This window comes from Giraffa tippelskirchi, chromosome 4 (genome assembly GCF_054371585.1).
Source record: "Giraffa tippelskirchi isolate mGirTip1 chromosome 4, T2T-mGirTip1v1.2.pri, whole genome shotgun sequence".
NCBI lineage: Eukaryota > Metazoa > Chordata > Mammalia > Artiodactyla > Giraffidae > Giraffa > Giraffa tippelskirchi.
In genome coordinates this window covers 164,787,730-164,802,308 of record NC_137278.1, presented here as the reverse complement: position 1 = coordinate 164,802,308, position 14,579 = coordinate 164,787,730, and the positions used below count along the sequence as shown (strand labels likewise).

The following is a 14,579-nucleotide window of genomic DNA, read 5'->3' as shown; positions in this document are numbered from 1 at the left end:
TTCAAAGCCTTGGTTTATTGCTCTCTAAAATGGGCATGATTCCAACACCCACCTCAGGGCGGCTGGTTGTTTGGACTAGAGCAGGCTTGGAACAGGATGTGTACTAAGTCATGTCTGACCCTTTGTGACCCTGTACACTGTAGCCCACCAGACTCCTCTGTCCATGGGATTCTCCAGGCAGGGATACTGGAGTGGGTTGCCATTTCCTCCTCCAGGGGATCTTCCTGACCCAGGAATTGAACCTGTGTCTCTTACAGCTCCTGCATTGGCAGGCGGGTTCTTTACCACTAGCGGCACCTGGGAAAATGTCCCTTTCCTCCTCTCTCCCCTCTAAACGGATAATGAGTGAGTGAATGGAGGAGAAGAGTGCTCACACTCAGAGCCTCACTCCCCTCTGAGCCCCATGCCCTTGCATCCCCCTTCACTGGGTGGCTTTCAGGTTATGTGTGGGCGGTGCGAGTGAGCACTGCTGGGCCGAGGGGGAGACTGACTTCCCACCACAGGCCTGTTTAGCCCCCACATTTTAAGTTCTCTTTAGGAATCTGGTGAAAAGCTAGGGTTGTTCCCATCATAGCCATAGCGCGGAACTTGGATGGTACATCCCATATACTGGGTGCCGTTCTCTTTATAGCAACTCATTTTATCTTCTCAGCAGCACTAGGAAGTGGGTACTGGTTTTGCTGCTCATTTAAAAAATGACACTAAGACCCAAAGAGGTTAAATTACTCGTTCCTTGTCCAGGTAATCCCTCAGTAGTTGAGGGAGCTGGGATTTGAACCCAGGGCAGACTCGTTCAGATCTGTGCTCCTACCCTTTATTTCTCATAAACACACAGGGTGTGTAAAGTAGTTTTCATTGTGACTTCAGCGCTGGTTTAGGCCACATTCAGGTGCAGCTGACTGTCCATCTGAGCCCGGCTGCAGCAGGTCTGTATGTTGTGGGTACTGCCTGCAGCAGAATTCAGCTGACTGTAGCCCACTGAGTTCAGTGCATCTTTTGAGCTAATACTTGGTTATATGGACCTTAAAGATGTGGCTTGTGTGGCCACATGCCGGGAACTGTGTCCTGGAGGTGGCAGCAGCTGCTGAAGGACTGGAAGTGTGGTCCTAGTGTGGGGAAAAAAAGGTAATTCACCTGGCAGAGTTCCTTTTTACTGTGTTGAGTCTCTTTCTAGGTGTTAGATCCTTCAGGGTGTGTACTGCTTACTGCTGCTGCCTTAGCCAGAGTGGTTTTCCAAGGCCACTGTCTAGAAGAAGCTGGTGTAGTCCCAGTGTCTTATCTGATTTCTGGAGCAAAGATGGAAGGGAAGCACAGTGCTTTTTTGTTTTCAAAGGCCAGTAGTTGTTTCAAGTTAATCAAGATCGGAGGCAAAATATCAGTGAATCCCCTTGGATATTTTTAAAAGTAAGACAAGAGTGGAGAATGGAGGAAAGAGGCTGAGATGATGTTTTCATTAAAGTTACATGTCAAATATAAATTATGTTTTATATGTACTTTAATATTGACCAAGTGATTTTGTGTGATAAGCTGTATGAGTAACTGAAATTCGAGCTGAATTATTTTCACACCCATTGTAACAGCATGGTATTGCCATCAGTCATTCTGTGGTTTCCTCACCACTGGTGTCTGTTTCTCAGGTGCCTTCTCCTCTAGAGAAGGGGGTGGGGAACAGACGTTGCTCTAGAGGTGATTCCAGGGGAGGAAGACCATTAAGTCCGAGACCATTAAGTTGCAGGTGAAAGCACCTGCTCACAGCACAGGCGCCAGAGACAGGGGTAGAATCTGGGCCACTCACACTCCATAGTGTTTGTTCTGTCTGTTTGGAGCAGCTGGATTCACTTACAGATTCTGCTGCAGCCCTCAGAAGCAGGCAGGTGGCATGTTACCTCTGTTTTTTACAGATGGGGAGCCTGGCCCTCACTGTGATACAGCATTTGGGATCCTTCCCTGCTAGAGGTGGTGTCCGGCACCCTGACGTGGGGGTTAGTCCATCTGAGCCTGGTGCCTGACTCTTTCTGCGTCAGCACTGATCATCTTAGGGTAGAGCGTCGGAGGGCAGGAGAGTGATGGGGACAAACCAGCCTCTCTCCCTAGCGTAGTAAAAACATTAAAAAAAAAAAACAACCCACCCAAAGCAAGTCGTTAGAAGACCGTGTACCTTGTTAAAGGAGCAGTATGATGTGGTGTTTGCAGAGCCCAGGAGCCAGTCCTGACCCCACTTTCTACTTTGGTGACCTTGAGCAGGATCTGTGATCTTTCTGTGCCTTGGTGGCTTTTGCTGGAACATGGGAAGAATAATAGTGCCTCCCTCCTAAGAGTGCTGAGAATGAAGTGAATGACTGTGTGAAATTCATTTCTGGCATTCAGTAGGTACCATGTGGTGTCAGCTACTATTTTTCCTGCTCTCATTACCAGCAGAATGATAGTAGTAATAGTAGCAGCATCATGCCTGTTATTTGTAGCAATTATCAGTGGCTTTTATCAGCAATTATCACCTCCTGCTTTCTTGTGACAACAGCGTCTTGCACCTCAGTTGAAAAATTTCAGCAGTCACTGGAGGTCTGAATATCACTGCTGTCTCTAACTGATGCTAACTGCCCTGCCTGTGATTTTCCCAGAGGCCTCAGTGTGGTCCCTGATGAGGAGGTCATTGAAATGTACGAGGGTTCCCACGTGCCTTTGGAACACATGAGCGACTTTTATGGGAAGGTAATGAGAAATTATTTATTTAAAGTAGCCTATCTTTTTCCTTTACGAAATGTGGCCTGGTAGCTTTAGGATCTTAAACTACTAGACTCTCTGCTCACAAGGAATCAAGAAGGCAATTGGGGTTGTGTTTTGAGAGACCCTCGATTTGAGAGAGGTGAGTATGTTTGAGTCACTCCTGGGTTCTTTCATGATTCTCCTTTCTCGACCCTTCCTCCCTACCTGATGAAGGCTCTTTACACCTTCCTTGTAGCCCTCCCCCATTTGCCACCACCTCCCCAGGCGTGTCCCCACTTTCTGGAGAAGTCATTGGGGTTGTCATTGTAGCAACTGTTGCCTCTCCTGAGATTAAGAGCAGGACAGCACACTGCTCTGTGCCTAAGGGAGACCTCTGCCTTTCTAACTTTCGTGGTCCTCTTTAAATTTTTGCTTCTTGTCTTATTAGATGCACTCTCTTATTTGTGTTACCAAAATGCAAGGAAGATGCCTAGTTACCTGGTAAACTTAGTCTTATAAATCGCAAGTGTTCAGGGAAGGGCTGTTTTCCAAGCTCCCATGTGGGCTTTTGGGGTGGCGGGAGTGGGAGTGGTAGTGCTCAAATTCAGGAGAGTTAGCGGCTTTTTATGTCATTCACATGGGCAAAAATCAATTTACTGCCTTTCCTCTGTGTACGATGAAAGAGTGTGAGCTGAAAATTGGATAAAACCCAAAGGAGAACAGAAAGGGAAGCCTGGCTAGACTTTTGAGGAGAAGTCAGGGCATTTCCTTGGAAAGCCCATTTGCACTTAGAGTGAGACGTCAGCTCTGCCGTGAAGGACAAGAGACAGGGTGAACGTTTTTTACTTTTTTATTAGAATTTTTCTTTCCTTGTGGGGAGGGAGCCAGATGTTGATGACCAGGATCCCCCCGGTGGGTGTAAAGTCTGCTGTGGTGTTGGCTGCCTTGCTAAAGCCTCTCTCCCTGTCTGCAGAGTTCCGGAAACACCATGAAGCAGTTCATGGACATCTTCTCCCTGCCCGAGATGACCCTGCTGTCCTGTGTGAACGAGTACTTTCTGAAGAACAACATCGACTATGAACCTGTGCACCTGTACAAAGACGTCAAGGTTGTGTGGACATGGGGGGGTCACATGCCGCACTTCTTCCAGCTCCTCAGAAGTAATAGAATCTCTGGCTTCCATTGTCAGCTGGGTGTTTGAGATCCTCCTTCATCTGGAATCTCTTTTATTTGCAGTTTAACCTTGGAAATCCTAAGAAGGGTGTTAAGAGAATTGGAAATGAGTCAAATTGTTTGTTAAAAGAAGAGGGTACTTGTTACCTGGATTTCTGTGTGCATATACATACCCACATCATTTAAATAATTTTGTATTTATGTATTTTAATTTATGTTCACATTTACATGTGTTTATAGATGCATTCTTTAAGCTGTCTGAGCTTTTTTCAGTACTTAAAAATGTGTTTATATATTGCTTATTTAATATATATTTTTAATGCATATTTCTAAGAATCTTTATATATATAATTTAAATATCTGTATTTTTAAAAGGGGCTTCCCAGGTGGCAGAGTGAGAAAAAATCCACCTGCCAACACAGGAGGCTCAAGATTCGAGGGTTCAATCCCTGGGTCAGGACAATACCCTGGAGAAGGAAATGGCAACCTGCTCCAGTATTCTTGCCTGGAAAATACCATAGACAGAGGCGCCTGGTGGGCTACAGTCCATGGGGTCCCAAAGAGTCGGACGTAACTGAGTGACTGAGCATGCAGAGTTTTAAAAGATTTGTATATACATACTACAATGTTTTTATTATGTGTTCATGACTAGGTTTAAATATTGACTGCCTCAAATCATGGGTTTTAGAAAATACAGGGTGAATTACAGTTTTTCAATATCAGTTTGGTATTGTTTTAACTAAATTTAAATGTTTAGTTTCCATTCTCTGTTTTGGCTCACACAGATACTTCATCTTTAAGAATTTTTAAGAATTACTGGAGTTATGTAACCCTTAGCATTCATGAGGAAAGTTGTTTACAACAAAGTTCAGTTTTTACTATGAAGTGTTAACTACCACTACATGTGTGTGAATACACACATGTAGAGTTTACTGTGTTCCAGGCACTATTTTTTTAAATGCTATATGCCTATTAATTAATCCTTACAAGAATGCCATGAGGTATCATTGCCTTCGTTTTACAGATAAATTGAGGCACAGAGAGGTTGAGTAAGTTGCCCAAGGACATCCAGTTAGTAGCAGAGCCTGGATTTCAGGAAAGAAAGCTGGGTTCCTGCTTGCTCTTAACCACTGCCTTCTGCTGATATGCAGTTGAAACAGGCCTCTGCTGGAAGATAATTGAGATTGAGTTTACAATCAGGAGGTGCTTGTTCCTGACAGTAAGCACCTATCAGTTTTCTAAGGCTTTGTGGTCATTGTTTAGTCACTAAGTCATGTCTGACTCTTTTGCAACCCCGTGAATTGTAGCCCGCCAGGCTCCTCTCTCCATCGGATTTCTTATGGCCCAGCTTTTCCTGCATCCCAGTCCTCTGCTACAGGCTCCAGAAAGTTTCAGTGTGCTTCGAGGAGTGCCCACCTATGTAGTAGACCTGCTCAGAGCCCCCCGAGGAGCAGGGCTGTGCTTTGACACTTGCCAGGCATCAGGCTGCCACTCCGCCAGGCTCTTCCTTGTGTCTGCCTGCTGGATCAAAGCTCTGCCTGCGTTCTGAGCTCCTTGACAGTTCCTTGCCTCTTAGGTAGCACTGAAGAGAGGAGGATCCTATCCTGTTGGTCTCTGCCTCTTTTTTTAGGTCACAGAACCTGTTGTTGGGGTCCAGGGAAGGGTGCAAAGATGAAAGCAGCAGTCCTTCCCTTTGTCTGGGTGACCTGAAATAACCTGGCCCTCATACGGCATATAAACGACTGTTTATCCTGTGGGACTTCATTCAGAATTGTTCACACAAATTGCCTCCTCCAAGTGACTCTTTCGAAAATTGCATTGGAACCTGCTGCTATCACCATGGAAACTTAAGTTTCTTCCTGTCCATGATAAATGGACCAGAATTTAGATTTCATTTAGTGTCTTGATTGCCAGACTCTGCAGACAGACATTATCCTAAATGACCTTTTGCTTGTCCTCTCACTCAGACTCTCTCAGTTATACTCAGACTGATTAAAAACCTATCTTTTGACAGGATTCAATTCGGGATGTGCACACCAAAGGAATCATGTACAGAGCAATTGAAGCAGATATTGGTATGTACCAGATGTTACGTGAAGATCAGCATTTCCCTTTGCTGTATAATTATGTAGGCATTTTACTCTCACTCCAGGTGCTGATCAGGGTCTGTACCTCTTCTTTAAAAAAGAAAAAAAATAATTTTTTCTTGGGGTCCAGGGAAAGGTGCAAAGATGAAAGCAGCAGGGGTCCTTCCCTGGACCCCAAGGCTATGCTGGGTCTTCCTTGCTGAGTTCAGTCTTTCTCTAGTTGTGGCGAGTGGAGGCTACTCTAGTTGGGGTTCAACGGCTTCTCATTGCAGTGTCTTCTCTTGTTGTGGAGCAAGGGCTCTAAAACACCCAGGATTCAGTGGCTCATGGGCTCTAGAGCACAGACTCAGTAGTTGTGGCGCATGGGCTGAGTTGCTCTGTGGCATGTGGGATTTTAGCTCCCAGACCAGGGATTGAACCTGTGTCCCCTGCATTGGCTGGCAGATTCCTAACCACTGAACCACCAAGGAAGCCTCCGCAGTACCTCTTCTGAGTGCAGTACAGGGACCTTGCATCCTTGCACCTCACATGTCTCCCTCCCCTTTGTCTCAGAAGTTGACATAATCCTGACTCAAGTAGAGGAGCTGGCAGTGACAACCACTCAAGTGTTTTCCACTTAGACTGAAGAGGCAAGGTCTTGGTTACTGATTCACTGGGCACCAATATACCGACTTGAATCAGGCTTCGTGAAGGCTTTTCTCCCCTCAAGTGCTCCAGACAGTGCTGGATCCATCTGCCCCCCTTTAGGAAGTGCTTTCAGGTTGACTGACTTCACCCTGAAACCCTGTGTGCATTTTCCTCTTGCTCTTTAGAAAAGTACATCTGCTACGCTGAGCAGACCCGCGCGGTGTTGGCCAAGCTGGCTGATCATGGCAAGAAGATGTTTCTGATCACCAACAGCCCCAGTAGCTTTGTGTAAGTTCTTCTGTGTTTCCTGCCTAGTTTTTGGCTCACTTCCAATGTTCTATGTATTTAAATAGTTGAAAATTTGAAGGAAAAAATTGCAAGAATAGTTAACCCCTTTAATGTTAGGCTAACCTGGCTGCCATGTTGTTCTAGGGACAAAGGGATGAGGTATATTGTTGGAAAAGACTGGAGGGACTTGTTTGATGTGGTCATCGTTCAGGCTGAGAAGCCAAACTTCTTTAATGATAAGCGGAGGTAAGAGTCTGTCTTTTTAGAGACCAGATTTTATTCATCTGATGCTCTGAACACTGAACTGTGTCTTGGTGATATTGTGATAATGTGTCTTGGTGAAATACAATTGGAAAATCACAAGCATCTGACATCATAGCTTTTGATACTTAACAAACCTCCTAACAAGTAATTGGAAGAAAGGTAGGATGAGTATGTACATAGCAGATAGCTAATTATTGAAACAGTTCTCAATTTAACTCAGGCTAGTCAGTCCTATGAGTCAGTCTTTAAGAAAATGATCGACAGCAGTTAACATCCAAACTTAACATCACATAGTAAATTAGATCTCTCTATGCAGATGCATTGTGAAGTGTAACAAAATAGCAACAACAAACTACCTGGTGAGTAGCTCTTTAAATAGAGCTCTAAATGGTGCACTGACAAGTGTCCTTAGATTTTGCAAAACTTCTCTGCAACACAGGTTTTGCATCAAATGGAGTAAATCTCTTCCCAGACTTAGATGAAGTTTTTCTGCCATGGTAGCTTTGGGAAATAGAGGCATGGGGGTTTGGGTTGTGCTCTTAGCATTTAGTGGCGGATGGGGTGAGGGTAGGGTCAAGTGTCCTAAAATGTCTTTTTAACATTGGGACTGACCTGTTCACCAAGAGTGTATTAGTCGCTCAGTTGTGTCCAACTCTTTGTGACCATGGACTGTAGCCCAGTCTGCCACGATCCTCTGTCCATGGAATTTTCCAGGCGAGAATACTGGAGTGGGTAGCTGTCCCCTTCTCCTGGGGATCTTCCCAAGTCAGAAACAAACACAGGTCTCCCACTTTGCAAGCAGATTCTTTACCATCTGAGCCAACAGGGAAGTCATCGTCCCCAAATGTCAATGGCATTGAGAGTTACTGCACTGGGATTATAAAAATGATCCATATTTGTGTAATAATGGCCTACATTTTAAACACTTTTACCCACATTTCTCTATCCTGCAATAGGTAACCATGCAGTCTTTCCCCTCTGCTAGGTGATTTGTTTTTTAACAGCAACACTATATCCAGTTTGGGATGTATCTTTTTTTTTCTTTTTTCAAGATCTTTTTGAGGACCATTTTCAAGGTCTATTTTGAATTTGTTAACAGTATTGCTTCTGTTTTATGTTTTGGTTTTTGGCTGCAAGGCATGTGGGAACTTAGTTTCCTGACCAGGGCTCTAACCTGTACCACCTCTGCATCGGAAGGCAAAAATCTCAACCACTGCACTGCCAGGGAAGTCCCTATGCTAGGTGATTTAAAGCATGATAATTCGTCGTCCTGTAGTCAGTGTTGAGTGGATTAAATTCCTCTTGTTATGCTAAATTCCAGTTTCCTGAGTGTCACAGTGATTCCTGGAAGAAAAGGCAAAACCAGGAACCATGTGCAGAGACTGAGAATTTAAGAGAATGTTCAATCTGTAGGTTTTGGAGTTAGATATAGATGTGCCTGTAGCTGAAATCACTGACTTCTTGGTCACTGATAAAATGCTGTCTGGCTTTTTCTTTGTGGATCTCAGGGAGGTGGTCAGGGGAAGGACCTCATCTCCCCTTTCACCGTGGACCTCCTTCCTTTGTCATGTTTAACACAGTGGCAGGACGGTGTCTTTTAAATTATTAGATTTTCCCTGGAGGAACCCAGCACAGCTCACTTGCTCTCACTCTAGATGTCTGGAGTAAAAATCCTCTACCTGTATTCATCCCTCTGTTATTTATAATGATGAAGGTTAAGGACCATCCATATGAGAGGATATTATGCAGTCATTAAAAATGAGATTTTTTTTTTTTAAGGCAGTGAACATATTTCCCGACTGTAAAAAATGATATATGAATCACATGGGAAATTGCTCACAGCCTTGGAGAAGAGAAGATACATAGCAGTATCCAGAAATGGTCCTCATTTTATGTTCATAAAAAAGAGAAAGAGAATAGATACATAAAGACCAAAAGATATGGACTGAACTGGTGTGTTTCTACCTGGGTACTGAAATTATGGATGATTTTCTTTTTCTTTACTGTATTTGACTACATTTTCCAGAGGTTTTTTGCAGTGAGTTTATATTTTTCTCACCAGAAAAGCATTTCAAATAAGTGTTACCTAAATAAAGAAAAAGGACAAATAAACCTTGTTTTTTTTTTTTGGACTAGCACACCCAGGGTGAGGAATGAAGCCTTTGTTCTGTTTTTCCTGTTTTCCATCATAAAATAATATGCCCGATTCTCTGATGTGTCTTGTATCTAGACTGGCCACATTTCAAATACAAAGCTGGATGAATGTAATAAGCAGTATTTCTGTAAGCTTTATTTTTGGTAAAACGTTTTCTGCACGGTTGAATAAGTTTGGAAAATCTGGGTTAAAGAAAGTTTCTTTATAGGAGGGCTTTTCAGAACCATCAGTAACTTTTAAAGAGGGACATGTCTAGTGCACAGTGTTTTCCAAATTCATCTGACTCTGGCGTTCGTTTTTCACTCACCCCCTCTGGATCCCGTGGTCTGCAGCATGGGATGTTTTGCATGAGGCTGGGGAACGTGGTGGTGGGGTTTGGTTTGGGTTGTGGGGCTCGTTTCTCTCTCCAGGGGGGTAACTGTGGAGTTTTTCATCCAGCACACAGCCTGCACTGCTACCACACATGGTAACGTTTCCTGTTTCTGTTGTTAGACCTTTCCGAAAGGTGAATGAGAAAGGTGTCTTACTCTGGGATAGAATCTACAAGCTGCAGAAAGGCCAGATTTACAAGCAGGTATCTCGTGACCCATCTGTCCTTTTAGTCGCTATGCTTTGTGATCAGTTATAATGATGTAATAGCTGACATTCACTGAGGCTCACTGTGTGCCAGGCACAGTCCTGGGGGCTCTGCTTGAATTGACTGTTTATAACTTGGTGGCAGAATTTAAGCTTAAGTCAATATATTTTCACTGTGCTCTGTGTGAATTAACTCAGAATTGAGCAGCTTTAAAAAAAATATTTTTAAGCATTTTTTCTGTAGGATGTAAAATTTAGAATGCCAGTAGTAAAAATAGAAGGTTCTCTTTAAGACGTGTTTAATCACATGGCATCTTACCCCAATTAGTCATTATTTACTGATGAACTGTGTTTTAGGTACAGTTTTGATATATTTTGGTTTCATATAAAGCTCTCCCATGTTGAGTAAATGATTGAATCGCTGTCCATTTTTGTGTTACTGAAATTAGTTTTTTAAATTTTATCCTTTAAACATTTTACATTTGTATAATATTTATAACGTAAAATTACAGAAGAGCGCTATATAGTTTTTTTTGAACCGTGTAGTACATTCCTCGTATTATATACTGTCCAACTGGTTCATACCTGTTGTATATGTAACAGACTGCTGGATTTGGCACTAAGTAATTTTCTAGGCCCGAAAGATTAGCTTGGATACAGCCATTCCCCATCTAGGAAGCTAGCAGAAGAAAATGATTAAGATGTAGCTAGCTGAAGAAAACTATTAAGAGATAGCTAAAGCTTTGCTAAAGAATGTTTATCATGATGTTACTTACAAAATAGGTAGCAAGGCAAATGTCTAGTATCAGATAACTGATGAAACGAATCATGGGTGGGTCTTAGCTGCTTAAATTACATGGCAGGTGAATATTTATTAACGTGGTCAATAAATGACAGAATGTTAAATGTAAAAAAAAGATCCTTAAAAAGATATATAATATGAATCCCTCCTGAAAAGTACATTTGACTTAGAAGAAAGGGCTGAAAGATTTCACATAAATGTTTTTTATCTTAATATTTTGATACTTAAACTGTAAAAACAAAAATATTTTAAGTTTAAAAAAAAAGTAGGTGTCTTGGGTCATGGGGTGTAGAGGCCTTTTACCTGTCATATAATACAATATAACACCCGTATTTTTCTGTTATTGCAGGGCAATTTATATGAATTTTTGAAGCTTACTGGATGGAGGGGCTCCAAAGTGTTGTATTTTGGTGACCATATATATAGTGACCTGGCGGTGAGGAATCTTATTTCCTGTTTCTTTGTCGGGTACAGTGTTAGGCCCACTTATTGAAGAGTTTATCTATTATTTAAGACTATTTTCATACTTTCATAAAAATGAGGAGTGGGCCACATTTCTTGCTGCTTTTTTTTTAATGTCTCATATTTTACCAAACCAAATGGATCAGAGGCATGAAATAGAGGAATTTTGGGAAAATGATGGAAATTAACAATTTACTAAGTTTATCAGAAAAAAAATCTTTCTGTTTAAGTAAAGGTAGGAAATAAATGACGGTGTTTTTTCCTTTTCCTTTCTTTATTAAGCATCAGAAATATAAAAATGCTCTGTAAAAGCTTGTAAACATCAGTCTGGGTTTCTTTTGCCTGATAGTCATTTTGAAAGAGTACAAAATGTAAAAAGTACAATAGCTATTTCTAGGAAATGGCTATTATGTGAAAATGAGGCTTTCATGCCCTTTGGAATGACTGGAATGTCTCAGGATTTGAATTATGATTTAATTTATAATTAGCACAGGAATGAGTGAGTCATACTTATTACCACCCTTGGTTCCTTGTGGAATGAATTTATGTATATGTATTTATATAGAAATAAAATTCATTTATACAAAGCGTGAAATACGTGAATGTACACAAAAGTGCTTAGTAAAGTAGAAACCTAAAGTGCTCCTGTCAGGATGCTGGCACGCCCAGGATGTCCAACCAAGTGACATGGCATCACAAGACATACCTCTTGCTGTGTGGTCTGTGGGCCTTGAGGAGATAACTGTGCTACCCTGGAGGCATGTGGGTACATGCCCCCCCAACACAGAGACAGGTCTTAGTGCTATGAGAAGCTTCACCTTGCAGTTGTTTGTCCAGTGTTGTCCCTGTGACATTGGCATCACCCGGGAACTTGTTCGAACTGCAAATTCTTGGCCTCACCCCAGACCTACTGAGTTAGGAAGAAGCTCTGGGGTTGGGGCCCAGCCATCAGTGTTGTTCTCAGCTTTCCACCCTAAAATTTGATGTCACGGTGTTGCTGGCCTCATGGAATGAGTTAGGAAGTGTTTCGTCTCCCTGAGTTTTTGGAAGAGTTTGAGAAGGATTGGTGTTCATTCTTTTATGCTTAATAGTGAAGCCATCCGGTTCTGGACTTCCTCACTGTTGCAAGGTTTTTGATTCCTGATTCAGTCTTCTTCCTAGTAAGAGATCTGTTCAGATTGACCAGTTCTTCATGATTCAGTCTTGGTAGGTTGTGTGTTTCTAGGAATTTGTCCATTTCATCTAGATTATCCAAGTTGTTGGCATACAGTAGTTTACAGTACTCTTTTATAATCTTTTTTTTTAAATCTGTGGAATTGATGGTAATGTCACCACTTACATTTCTGATTTTAGTAATTTGAGTCTTCTTGTTTTCTTATCAAACTTAATGGTTTGTCAATTTTGTTGATTTTTTTTGAAGAACCAATTCTTAGTTTTTTTGATTTTTCTCTGTTGTTTTTATATTCTCTGTTTATTTCTGCTCTGATCTTTACCATTTCTTTTTGTGATGCTAGCTTTCAGTTTAGTTTGTTCTTTTTCTAGTTCTTTTAGGTATAAAGTTAAATTGTTGTTCTGAGACCTTTCTTTTTCAATCTAAATGGCTAGAGGTGTTAATTTTCATTTTAGTCTTGCTTTTTTTGTATCCCATAAACTTAAGTATGTTATGTTTGCATTTTAATTTGTCCCAAGGTATTTTTCTAATTTTCTGTGTGATTTCTTCTTTGACCCATGGGTTGTTGAAGAGTGTGTATTTTAATTTCCATATATTTCTGAATTTTTCAGTTTCTCCTTTTGCTGTTGATGTCTAGTTTCATTCTTAGTGATAAAAGATACTTGGTATGATTTCAGTCTTCTAAAATTAATCAAGACTTGTTTTGTGGCCTAAAATACAGCTGCTGCTGGAGAATGCTCCATGTGCATTTGAGAAAAATATTGTATTCTGCTTTTGTTGAGTGGAGTGTTCTAATTGATCTGTGGTGTTGTTCAGGTCCTGTATTTCCTCTTTGATCTTCTGTCTCCTTATTTTATCCATTATAGAAAGTGGGCTATTGGAGTTCCCTATTATTGTAAAGCTGTCTCTTGTTCCCTTCAGTTCTGTCAATGTTTGCTTCATACATTTTGGACCTCTGATGTTTGGTTCATATGTGCTTTTAATTGTTATATATTTTTGGTGAATTGACCCTTTTATCATGATGTAATGTCATTCTTTGTGTCTTGTAACTATTTTGACCCCAAGTCTATTTTGCCTGATACTAGGATAGCCACTTTTGTTTTGGTTACTATTTGCGTGGAATGTCTTTTTCAATCTTTTCACTTTCAACTCTGTGTGTTCTTAGATCTAAAATAAATGTCTTGTAGACAGCATATATTTGGATCCATCCTGGAGTTAGAAAACCACTGTTTTAAAGTGATCAGACCAGAATTGATTAACGTGTCAGAGATTATGTGGGCAATGAATATTACCCTTCAAAGGAATCCCTTGAGAATGTAGATGCTTCCAATGTTGCTGCTGTTTCTCAAAATAAATTTAGATGCCCTCTTTGGGATATATTTGAGAGCCAGCTTGAGGCACTGGAGAAAATTAATTTCATTATCATTAATTCATTGTCATGTACTTTAGTCTTAGGAGTGTTCCAGTTGACTTTTAACCTATTGTCAGAAATAAGATCCATCTTCTAAAGTTTGCCATGACTGGGAATATTTAGAAGACTGTGCTGTATGTAGGGTTTCATATATTTTAGGAGAAAGAGAATTATTGAAAGATTTAAAGAAATTCAACTATGGAAGAAGGTAGGCATCCTTAGGACTTGTAGAGCAGGGATTCTAGCTTTAGGGGAGTAACCAGAGTGAATTTTCAAAATAGTAAACTATATACCACTTCTGTCGTTAAAAGCGCTCTCCTTGGAAGTATCCCTTTCTCCCTTAGAGTAAAAGCCTGGCTTCCTGCGATTGCTGTGCTCAGCTCTGTTTCCCCAACCTCTCCTCCCTCTGAAGGCACCTCCTGCTTCTGCCCTCTCTCCTTCTCGGTTCCTTGCCTTGCTGTTTCTTAGCACACCCTGCTCCCAGCATGTTCCTGCCCCGGGGTCTTTGCACTTGCTCTTTGCCAGCCAGAATTTTTCTGCTCCCACACATTTACGTACTTTTATTGTCCTTCCCTTCAGATCTCTGCTTGAATGTCCCTTTGTTAGCCTGGCCTTCTTACTCACTCTATATAAAATGGTAACTCCTTATTTTGCTTGATTTTTGTCCATTGTGTTTCTTACCACCTGCTATTGTGTATTTGCTTGCTTATTTTTTTGGTCCGTATTTCCCATGAGAGCAGAGGTTTGTTATTTTTGTTCACTATTTTATTCTCAGTATCTAGCGCAGGACCTGGCAAACAGTAGTATTTAATAAATGCTTGTCAGATGAGAAAATGAACAGCCATTCAGTATGGTGATTG

General features: G+C 41.4%; 1 protein-coding gene across 7 annotated transcripts in view; it reads left to right on the top strand.

Annotated features, from left to right (window-relative positions):
- The window catches only part of NT5DC3 (5'-nucleotidase domain containing 3), a 104,220-nt gene that overhangs the window by 32,757 nt on the left and 56,884 nt on the right, over nt 1-14,579 (top strand). For 4 of the 7 annotated variants that reach the window (XR_014083482.1, XR_014083480.1, XR_014083479.1 and 1 more), the window contains exons 5-11: nt 2,619-2,709; nt 3,677-3,811; nt 5,891-5,951; nt 6,776-6,878; nt 7,023-7,124; nt 9,790-9,871; nt 11,025-11,111. Coding sequence is in view for 1 of the 7 variants with exons in the window: in XM_081595581.1 (XP_081451707.1) it covers nt 2,619-2,709; nt 3,677-3,811; nt 5,891-5,951; nt 6,776-6,878; nt 7,023-7,124; nt 9,790-9,871; nt 11,025-11,111 (661 nt within the window). In the remaining 6 variants the exon portion in view is untranslated. Of the gene's footprint in view, nt 1-2,618; nt 2,710-3,676; nt 3,815-5,890; nt 5,952-6,775; nt 6,879-7,022; nt 7,125-9,789; nt 9,872-11,024; nt 11,112-14,579 lie in introns of all 7 variants that reach the window. The other 3 variants (XR_014083481.1, XR_014083478.1, XR_014083477.1) reach the window with 1 other exon arrangement.